The 11276-nt window shown below is 36.5% G+C and overlaps 2 protein-coding genes across 4 annotated transcripts in view; one reads left to right on the forward strand and one right to left on the reverse strand.

Annotated features, from left to right (window-relative positions):
* The window catches only part of znf710b (zinc finger protein 710b), a 19900-nt gene extending 17647 nt beyond the window's left edge, over nucleotides 1–2253 (forward strand). For both annotated transcript variants that reach the window (XM_079842377.1, XM_079842376.1), the window contains exon 5: nucleotides 28–2253. In XM_079842377.1, coding sequence (XP_079698503.1) covers nucleotides 28–206 — 179 coding nt within the window. In that variant the 3' untranslated portion in view covers nucleotides 207–2253. The remainder of the gene's footprint in view (nucleotides 1–27) is intronic.
* On the reverse strand, nucleotides 1374–10534 carry wdr76 (WD repeat domain 76). Of its 2 annotated transcripts, XM_079842399.1 has the most exons (16): nucleotides 10431–10534; nucleotides 10007–10108; nucleotides 9688–9849; nucleotides 9537–9605; nucleotides 9346–9438; nucleotides 9204–9256; nucleotides 8989–9100; nucleotides 8771–8872; nucleotides 8608–8648; nucleotides 8303–8456; nucleotides 8009–8164; nucleotides 3257–3372; nucleotides 3071–3166; nucleotides 2780–2932; nucleotides 2377–2430; nucleotides 1374–1837 (listed from the first exon to the last, which is right to left on the reverse strand). In XM_079842399.1, the coding sequence occupies exons 3-16, from the start codon at nucleotides 9820–9822 to the stop codon at nucleotides 1570–1572; spliced, it is 1602 nt and encodes a 533-aa protein (XP_079698525.1). In that variant the 5' UTR covers nucleotides 9823–9849; nucleotides 10007–10108; nucleotides 10431–10534; the 3' UTR covers nucleotides 1374–1569. The 2 variants fall into 2 exon arrangements, with proteins under 2 accessions (XP_079698525.1, XP_079698524.1); XM_079842398.1 differs by lacking the exon at nucleotides 10007–10108 and having other exon boundaries at nucleotides 1381–1837.
* Between the last annotated feature and the right edge of the window lie 742 nt (nucleotides 10535–11276).

The raw sequence follows: 11276 nt of genomic DNA on the forward strand, positions 1-11276 counted from the left end.
TATAAATTTCATTTTGACTCGATGCAGATGGCCCATCAGACATGGAGCCCCATGAGGACTATGAGGATGAGAACTTCAATTTTACAGCACCAGAGAATATGGAAAACAATGATGCACCGAACCTAACTAAGCTCTCTGAAGTGGCCATCCAGGAACTTGACTATTATAATTTTGGGAAGGATGTGGGAAACTACAATACAGCATAAAAATTGTTTGAATTAAAGTCAAGCTGAATAAATGTTAAGGAACAAATGGCCTGTGCTGGCACTTATCAACCATGAGTTGATTGAGATGTTACTCCATGAGAACCAATGCTCATCTTTTTCCGAGTTGCTAATGAGCAGGTAGTTGGAGGCCATCTTGACCTCCTGGTTGATCTCATGGGGTAGCCACTTAGGTTCCGTCTCAAATGAAATGGACCGACAGTTTGCAAAGAGTCCTTTAACTCTTTTCAGCTCGAACAAACATCAACGCTGTATTTTTAGTATGAAGTGGATCACATGGTTACATTAATACCCGTAACATTAGCATAATGACATGCAGGTGCATACACGTGCAGTCTTGTGTATTAATACACACCGTCCTCCTAATATAATTTTGGTTGGGAATATGGAAAATTTGGAAATAGGAGGTGCATGCAGCCTTGTGGCCTTCATCTGTGTGGTACCTCAGAGCAGTCTATTGTATTAAGTTCAGTTATTTTCATTTATATTGCCTTCATTTACAGCAACTCAAAGAAACACACCAAGAGATTTCTAGTGTAAAATATCAAACATGTAAGGCCCATGTAAATGGTTGGATATCTGCATGAGTAGATAGGCTTGTGTGGGTAAGAAAAAAAGTGTGTGCCTGGGCCCTATGTACCAAAGCTACATCTCTTCATCGGGTACAGGACCATCTGCTGCCCAATGTGCCCATTCCTGAGCACCACTACTGTTGCCAGAATTAAACTAATCTGAAGTTTGGTTTAACAACCTCTGAGTGGATAATTACTGTTCCTTTGTATTGATTTGCTATTTATTTTGCACTTTGAAAAAAGAAAAAAAAAAGATTAATTACTTGTGATGAGTCTTTCATCACTGACTGTTTGAGTTCTGGTGTAATTAAAGGACATAAAGCCTGTCACATTCATAGTAAACTGTTTCTCAAGGCAACTCTGCAAATTCTTAAATAAACCTGTTTTTTTTTTTTTTTTAAATATGTATTAGAGTGAATGTTTTTATTTATAATGAGCTAAACTGACTTATAGATTGGACTATTATCTTTCTTTGCTTTTGAATTCAGGATGAGCATGTTCATAAGAAAATACTGGTACAAATTGCTATCAGAGACTGTATCATGTGGCATTATTTGAAAGAAAAAAGATTAGATTAGATTATTGAAGTCTTTATATCCTCTTTAATATTACATATTTATTGTTACAAGAACAAAAACAAACAACGTATTTTATATAAAACAACAGTACAAGCAAGTGCTATGTTGTGCGTATTAAAAAAAGAAAGAAAAGAGGGACGGAAGCAGAAAACCAACAAAATCAATTCAACAAACAGGTAAATAAATTGATCTTTCCTAGTTGATGAAACAGTCAGTAAAGATGTGCAGCCTCCCACTTGAATTGCCTCCAAGCAGAGTGTTCCTTTTTGGGTGGAATGCTGTGATGGAGCACACCGTGGTCAGGTGGTCCATGTTGCGAAAAGTGTGAAGGAGACGACCGCTCTCGTGATATACCTGAATTCGGCGAGGCCTGTCCATGCTGCCAATCACAAAACATTCTTGGAACTTGGGGTCCCATACTGCACTCAGCTTGGACAGCCACCGACCTGTATGCATGTTGTGCCTACATAGAAAGATTTTAGCCGGGTGTTACAATGGGCACCTCTGATTTAAAAATAAATAAATATTGCAGAATAATCCAGACATCTAGTCGGCATTAAATATGAATGCATTTATAAGAGATAAATGCACACAAAATGTTTGATTTTTGCACCCACTTTGTGTGGGGTCTTAGTGTTACATCTGCTTAGCTCATTTTTGCAGCCCCTTTTACGCTATGTAATTCTTTTGATTTTGTCTGTATCATGATTTTTATAAAGATAGACTACTGTTTAAAAGTTTTTGTAATGTTTTTGAAAGAAGTCTCTTATGCTCAAGGCTACATCAAACATACAATAACAACAGTAATAATGTGAAATTGTATTATACATTAAAATAAATATTTTCTATTTTATTCTTATTATCCATGTTGAAAACAGTAAAAAAAGAAAAAAAAGAATACATATTTTTCAGGATTCGTTGACAGATAAAATGTTTATAAGAATAGCATATGTAAAAGAGTAAAAGTTAATAACATGACATGATAGCAGCACCAATACTTACGCAATTGATTTTAGAATAGGAGTATTGCCATCCATTTGGGAAGTGTTGAATACCCTAAAACAAATTTGCAAAAAAAAGTTAATAAAATAATTTTATTACAAATCTAATGTATTTCCAATTCTTCAGGCTCCAGCAGTCCCCACAGAGGTTTGGAGGATGGATGGCATTTACAATTCTTGGAGGACTATTTTATAGTAAATTGCTTTGTATAGTTTATAACAATAGGTAGTAAGGGAGGGGGGAAAACACTCACAAACACAAAAAAGAATACAAAGCCTATTTAACCTATTCTGGCACATCAAATATGGTCATAGCCATGATGCTCTGGCACCCTCTATTGGTACATTTGCAAGAAGATTTAATACAAGCAGATCTAGCAGTGACACTTGTGATCTCTGAGCACCTGATCTGGTTGTCCATGCAGGTGGTCAGAACCCTGTTGCCTGTGAGTGGGGAGAAAAAGGCACTGGAGACGCTGCGGGTGTGACCGTTGAGTTCACAGACTGCTAGATTGTTCCTTCGTTTTAGATGACGCACATCATATATGTTCACAAGACTAAAAGGAGAAAAAGACAAAAACAATATAGTTCGATCTGCAAGGTATGCAATTTATTCAGCAACTTGTGAAACATTACGTTGATCATTATTTGGTGAAAAAGAAATGAATGTCTAGTTGAGAAGTTTTGTGTAATACCTGCTCTCTGCCACTACAAAGTAATGCTGTTGCACAGGATGGACATGAACACAACGTATAGGGTTTCCGGCCATGGTATGCAAAGATTCACATTCCCTGCAATCACACATTTCCTTTATAATTTATGATGTAAATAAATATATTTCTCTGTTATGTTTAACATTTATGTTGACATTTCGGTCTCACCCAGGAGTTCTACGGTCAACAACAGCAACATCTCCATTCCATTCACCGAGTAGTAAAGTGGAGCAGTCGCTTGACAAAAAGTCAAAACTTTTCAGGCCAGAAGTCGAGCGATACACCTGAGTACAAAACAGGATTAAAAAACAGATATTGGATGGTAAGATGATTTACCGGGGTTCACTATGATTTGCCTTTATGTTTTTTGCAAATGATAGATTGCAATATCTTCAAAAATACAGATTCCAATATTTTGTCACTTGCTTGTTACCAGTATGCATTTTTCTTCATTTATACAGTACCGTTCAAAAGTTTGGGGTCAGTGAGATTTTTTAAAATGTTTTTGAAAGAAGTCTCTTATGCTCACCAAGGATGCATTTATCTGATAAAATTTCAGAAATACTGTGAAATATTATTGGAATTAAATATAACCATTTTCTATTAAAATTTAAAGGGGTCATGAACTGGCTTTTTTAAACTGTTGTCTGAGGTCAACTTATGACGTTTGCGTGGTTTTTACATTCAAAAACATCATAATGAATAAGTAATAGGCTATTTTCTGTCTTGTTTTCTAGGCTCTCTGAAAAACGGCCGATTTTGATGGGCGTGCCGCACTGAAGACTTGGAAGTAAACGCCCACGGCTAGGATTGGATAAGATTTGCATATTTAATGAGCTTCAGCTCCCCTCAGTACATGCGGGGATTGTTTTGAAAGCGTCTGGGGAAAAGCTCACAGGGCTCGCAAAATATCTTTATCAAACAAGCACAATGATTTATCTCTCATCCACCCGCGATTGATTAGAATGTTGTTTTTTTTTACTTAGCCGGCCTGATCAGTGAATATAACCGTGAACCGTACACACACACACACACGACAGGCCGATGATACGTTTTGGTAGCCCGTCTGAAAAACACATAGCCCCGGGACGTTGGGCTTTGCAAGCCCTGGCCCATACATGTCTGAGTCGGATCACGAATGAACCAATAACACCTCAAATAAAGGAGCCGGATGTCTGCAAATGCAGTCTCGACTTGTATCTTGTTTACAGTCGATTCCGCGGTGAAATGAAGCGAACAAACGCGCAATGTCTTACGCACGTGAGCTGGATCTGCATGTTTATTACTCGGTAACGCGACCCGTTTAGCTCCACGAGTTGGTGGGCGGGCTTGAGGCGGCGCTTCTGCATTCTATGACGTCAATGGTCGACATATTCTGAGATTGAGCGTTTTCTGGGCCTGGTGTAAATAAAAGCTTTTCTTTGACTAACAAGGAAGTTTTCAGCTCCGAAACGTACAGGATATTCTTATTTCACGATGAACTTTTATATATCAAAGGCTCAAAGGAAAGTTGATTTCTCAATTCATCACCCCTTTAAGATACATTTAAAGTGTACTTTATTGCTGTGATGGCATAGCTGAATTTTCAGCAGCCATTTCTCGGCCTTCAGTGTCACATGATCTTTAAAGGATTAGTTCACTTCAAAATGAAGATTTCCTAATCCATGCAGAAGGTCCAAATCAATGCGGTTTCAAAGCGCTTCGAATGGCTTCAAAGGGCTTTGCACGATCCCAGACGAAGAATAGGGTCTTATCTAGCGAAACCATCGGTCATTTTCAAAATAAAATAACATTTATATACTTTTTAACCTTGCGCTGCTCTGCGGCTTGCCATGGATTACGTAATCACATCGGAAAGCTCACGCTAGACGTAGGCCGAAGTACCACCTCCCCTTGTTTTACAAAGCGCACGTGCAAAGACTAATACAAACATCCTTTAGCAAAAAACGTAATACAACGATGTTGGACGATTTTGAGGTTGGGCATAGAGGTTTTTTTGGTAAAGGCTGTTTGTATTGGTCTTCGCACGTTGGCTTGGGGCGGTACTTCTGCCTACGTCTAGCATAACCTTTCATACGTGATTGCGCAAGATGAGCAATTTATGTTAAAAACTATAAAAAATGTTAAATTTTTTGGGGAAAATGACCGATGGTTTCGCTAGATAAAACCCTATTCCTCGTCTGGGATCGTGCAGAGCCCTTTGAAGCTATTCAAAGCCTTTGAAACTGCATTAATTTGGACCTTCAACCCGTTGGTTTCCATAGAAGTGCATTACGTGGAGAAAAATCCTCAAAAAAAATTATTTCTTAATTTACTGAAGAAAGAAAGACACGAACACCTTGGATGAGATGGGGGTGAGTAAAATATCAGGAAATTTTCATTTTGAAGTTAACTAATCCTTTAAGAAATAATTCTTATATGCTGATATAGTGCTTAAAAATAACTCCGTATTATTATCAATGTTGAAAACAGTTCTGTGGTTTAATGTTTTGGTGGAGAACGTAAAACATGTTTTGATAGATATAAAGTTCAAAACAACAGCAGTGATTTGAAATGGAAACCTTTTGTAACATTATAAATGTCTTGCAGCCACTTTTGATCAATTTAATGCATTCCTTGCTGAATAAAAATATTAATTTCTGTAAAAAAACTAAATCTTACTGACCCAAACTTTTGAACAGTAGTGTATGTGATGTGCAACAACATGCATTTAATACTTCAAATATTAATTTACAAAGACTGTTAACTTGCTTAATGGTGCATCTCTAGAAATATCACACAATAAATATGTATGACTAGGGTTGGGAATTCTGGAATCTGATACTGAAATAATTTTAAATTTAATTACATTTAAATAAATGTTTTAAATTTAAATTTCTATTCCTCCTATTGATTCCGTTGAGTGCATTTTAATGTGATTTTAAACCATTAAAGCGCAAGAAGACATGCTGTTTTCTGTGCTGTGCACACATCCAAAGCACACACACAGAAAGCCACCACTCATAATGTACAAAAACTGAACTAGTTCTCTTTCGCGTCTTCTTGCACTTGAACAGACAAAACACATACAAAATGATGTCCTCATAAATAGTCGATTTTTTCTTAAGTGAACATAAACAGTTGAGAAAGAAAACACGTGTAACTAGGCCTGCACGATAAATCGTTATAAAATTGCGATCTCGATTCACCCTGTTCACGATTTAATTTTTAAATTACTTCGATTTAATTTTTTTTTTTTTAATTGCCCTTTATTTTGAAAGGACCGCTCTCACAAAGTTCAGGGCTTCACCCTCAGCCAATGACAAAGCGCCTTTTAGTCACGCATTTCACTCGTCAGTTCAGGGCTTCACCCTCAGTTAATATAATTCCAAGGATTATAAAAAGAAGATATGCGGTAAAACTATTATAAACTAGCCGTGTTCCGTCGAGTGCAACTTCCTTCCCTTCACAGCAGCAGCGCTGTCATTTCTCCCTAAACCTAAACTTAACGTCAGAATCTGTGATTGTTGTAAAAGGCAGTGTCTACTGTTGCTAAAATGCAGGATGTGTTTGGTGATAAAAAGAGCTATTAAATGCACAATAATCCACAGAAGAGACGCTGTTTCCAACTTAAAGGTGGCTTGTGTGTGTGTGTGTGTGCGCGCTCGCACGCTGTGTGTGAAACGGACCGACTTGCACATTATACATTAGGCTTCATGTGCGCGTCTAAACCATCAAATACGCAACACTTAGACTATGTCAAAATGACCGGATTGGAGAGCAGTCACTTAAACACAGTTTATGTCTTAAATGGTCGTAAATGGTTTGGAGAAATGGGAGAATATGATATTATTTGATCTGTATTCGGTCTTAAAGGGACAGCGTCTAATAAACCTGCTGACGATTGAGCCATTAATGCGAATCAAACAAAAGGCAAAGAGAAAATATGCCATACCCACATAACTCCAGTAGGAGCAAGGAAATAACAGAAGCCATTGCTTACCATCTAGCAAAAGATATGGTTCCAAGATACAACGTAGAACGTGACAGATTTCTAAAGATGATCCATACATTGGACAAACGCTACTCAATACCATCCTGCAACTATTTTGAATGTTGTATGACGTTTCAATTAGCCTATTTAGAGCCATATTCAGTGCAGTGCGTTAAATTTCTTTTTTTGGTAACCTAGTTGAATTGCCAGTTGAATGCTAATTGTACAAAAGGCAAGCAGTTAAAGAGTGTTTCTTCTTTATTCATTGAAGCCTCTTATGTTTACAGGCTTGTGGTGATATGCAATCTACTATGTGTCAAAAATATTTTTTGGTACTGCCAGTTTGTTTTGTCATGGTTCATGTGTGCAATAAAACATTACACTTCATGAGAAAAAAAATTGTTGCAGAGAATCGTGATATCAATTCTAAGCTAAAAATAAAATTGTGATTCATATTTTTCCCAGAATCGCGCAGGCCTACGTGTAACAGTATACTAGATCCGTGCATTGGGTCTTAAAGTGAAAGCAGCCTAAAGTTCCTGCTACCGTCTGTGTAATTAACGTTAATCAAACAACAAAAGGCAGAGAAAATTCACTAACTGATCTTGAACTTTTCTAAATATATTTGTAATGTATATTAAAATGCAGTGTTATTTTACATTTGATTACAGTTCCTGTACCTGAATACATCTACCTGAAAATCTTAAAACACTGTTTATTTCATTAGTATATTTGTTCAGTTGTATTTATTTGTGCTATTGCTAATTTTTTTATTATTTATTTATGTTAAGCTAGTTGTTTTTGCTGTGGTATTTTTGTTCCGTGTGTAAGTGTTTTTTACTCATGGTATTCAGCTGCAATTCATTTTTAATTTTTCTTATTTATTAGCTTATTTATTTTTATGTATGACCAGTGTAAACATTTCAAAGACCAGCTGTAATTTTCACCTCATCAAACACGGTCTTCTCCAGGTCCATGCTGCGTGCAGAGCCATCATAGCTGACTGTGATGAGATTGCAGGGGTGAGATGAGAAAGCCATGCTGGTAATTGCACGAGAGTGGGGTTCAAAGCAGAGTACACCATCATCACCCCATTTAGCATCCTAAGGGAAACACAGTTAACATATTATGATAGGCATAATAGAAATCTGTACTTGCCACTAGTCACTTAATCTCATTCCCACTATCCAACGTTCACAAACATCTCTCCCTTTTATCACCCCCATATACGGTTATCTCACTGGCTTCCAGAGTCCCAGGTGGCCCAACTTGTCTCCTGCTGCCATGAGCAAGTTAGAAGCGGAGGGGTGAAAAGCTGCTGAACAGACCCGATCTTTCACAACTTTCACCACACAACCTTCATCGATAGATATTTTCTTCAGCACTTCTTGGTACCTGAAAACAAATGTTAATACATTTAAAACATATGATACCTTCTCATTTCATAAATTGCTACTAATTACTACAAGATTAACCTTATCTGAAACTGACAGAAGAGACACCAAAATTGCATGCATAGACAAACACTCTTTTTGACGTTACTCACGATTTCAAATCCAATGCTTCTGTATCTTGTTTTAATGGGAACTATAAAATATATAAATCATACAGATTTTGGGTTAATAGTTAATAAGTGATGCACAAGTAACTGTAATATGACCAAATTCTGATTTATATAGGAGTGTTCCTGTGCATGCGTTAACACTGACCTCATTCCAGAGATTTAATAAATCTTCAGGTACCCTGAGATCCTCATCCAGGTTGATTGGATTCAGTGGTATTGGTCCAGGGGCCTTTTTATCTTTTTTCCACTGAAATAAGACACATTGGTTTAATTTCAGATCCAATTATTTCATAGTGTTTTGTCAAAATTGTGTTGAAATTTAACATTAATTCATAAACATTCAGATGCATGTCAGTGACTTACAGGCTCTTTGGCTGAAGAAGGGGTCATTTCTAAAGTAACAGTTGTCCGAGGACCCCTATTCTGTAACCGCAGTGACTTGCGAACAGGGAGCATCTCTGTTTCTGTCTTTTCCCTAAAGTAAATAATTTCTTTAGTTAGTGAGACGGTGGAGTTTTTGACGTGATTATTTATTATATACATTTGTGCCATTTTGACAAGTCACTATCAATGGTTACTTTTTCAGGCCTTTCTGGGTAGGTTTTGGCTTGGGTCTCAGAGCTTCAGAAATCTGCAAACAAGTAACAATGTACTAAGTCAAGGGCATAAAGTCAAGAAAGTTTAATTTAGAAAAGCTACTGCCTCACTACAAAGTTTTACCTGCGGCAACTTCAGGGAATTGAGGAAGGCCTTGTTCTGTCTGATATTCTCCAGTCGCTCCAGCTCATATTCAGACAAACCATCTCGATAACCCTGTTTGACATGACAAAGAAAAGGTGGATTTTGCCATTCAGATAGAAAGTCGACATTTTGGCGGTAAACGTTAATGTAACGTTAGTGTTTGTACTTACAGGTGGAAAATCTTCATCGTTGCCTGCTTGTGTCTTTTGAACATTTTCTTCTTCCCCACTGTCATTTTTCTAAGATAACATGCAATAGTCAATATGCATACATGTTCACGAACACAATTAGTGCTTAAATGTTAACACGGGACGTCGTTACCTTTCTCTTGACTCCCTTTCTGGTGTTTTTCACCTCGGACCTAAATGTCAGACATTTTGGGGATAAAATTTGTTTCTTTTCTTGGTTTTGTTTCTCTCTTATTCGCCGGGAAGTCCGACGCACTGGTTCGTCCATTCCAGGGTTCTGAGGCGGTGTCCTCTCCTAAAAATGATACATTTTACATTCAGAGAATAATCCTGCCTTAACGACCAGCATGTTTCTGCGCCTGTGTCATACTACAGGGGGCGCCATAATCACTGCATTCATTGGACTGCAGAGCAGGAGTTTCTTAACGAAAACAATATAAACACTAACTTACAGTACTGACAGCATCGGTTTGAATTCGTCCGTTACAGTACTTCACTTTATTTTCATCCAAATATAATAGTCTTCGACTCTTCGCTGTTGTTCAGTGCCTCAGCTATAAATAATCGAAATAACAGTTAAACCACTATAATTTACTCTGTTGTAAATTAGGTATCATAGCGGAACTAAGTTAAAGTTTAACTGTTTAACCGTTTAAGTTAAAAAAAAAGTGTAACTAGGCCATAATTGTGAATCAAACGTCAATTACGCATTCGAGCTAACAGTTACACGTAAGTTATAAACTGTCTCTATAACGTTACATGTATGTGTCAGATAATGCCAAGATACTTATGATAACGAATATTTATCAGTCAGCACGTGTTTTAATCCTATAAAGTCTGGAAGGGAGAAACTTTTAGTAAGGCAGCGAACCTCACCTGTAAACGTTGCGTCGTCTTTAAACTTATTTCACTTTTATCCGCATCCATATCTATGCAGGGGTGATGTTATTCAACACACTTCCTTTGAATCACGCTGTTATGAAAACTCCCGCGTTACTGATTGGTTTTGTAACTGTCCCCGCCCCTTTTGTTATGACACAGAAAGAGTGAAAGTTGATTTGATAATCTCGGAAGACCATCTTAATATTTATTATCTATTAGGAATGCTACGTCTTTGGATTGTCTTAAGAAACTTCTTAAGACACATCTTTTTGGTCAAGCTTTTAATTTATTATTATAATTTACTACTGTGTGTTTTTTCCTTGTTTGATTTCTTTTGTTCTGTTCAGGGATGTTGTAGCTGTAGCACTTAGAGTTTGAGAAAGGCGCACTACAAATAAAATGTATTATTGTTATTATTATTATTATTATTAATATTATCCAGGAGGTGTTTTTAATGTCCACGTTTCATGTTTGGGTACTTTGTGGTGCAGTAAACGAGCACGGCGTAACAAAATGAAAGAATTACACTTAAGCTTTAATTTATTTCAGTCATTTATTATAATAATTTTTTTTAATTGTAATTCATAATCAATTTAAAGCTATTTTAGACTAATAATTTGTTAATGATTTATATATTCTTTCATTATTGCTTTACATTCTATGAGCTGAATCACTTCTAACGTGTTTATTAACTCTTCATTTTAAAAATAAAATATTACGCAAAATAAATAAATATAAATAGTAACATTAAAAATGCTAATTAAAATAATCTAAAAACTAAAACTGTAATTGTAATTTTTCATCAAAACCTTACATTTTACTGTTGCTATACTAATTACT

Source organism: Gobio gobio (assembly GCF_949357685.1).
Source record: "Gobio gobio genome assembly, chromosome: 2".
NCBI classification, from domain to species: domain Eukaryota; kingdom Metazoa; phylum Chordata; class Actinopteri; order Cypriniformes; family Gobionidae; genus Gobio; species Gobio gobio.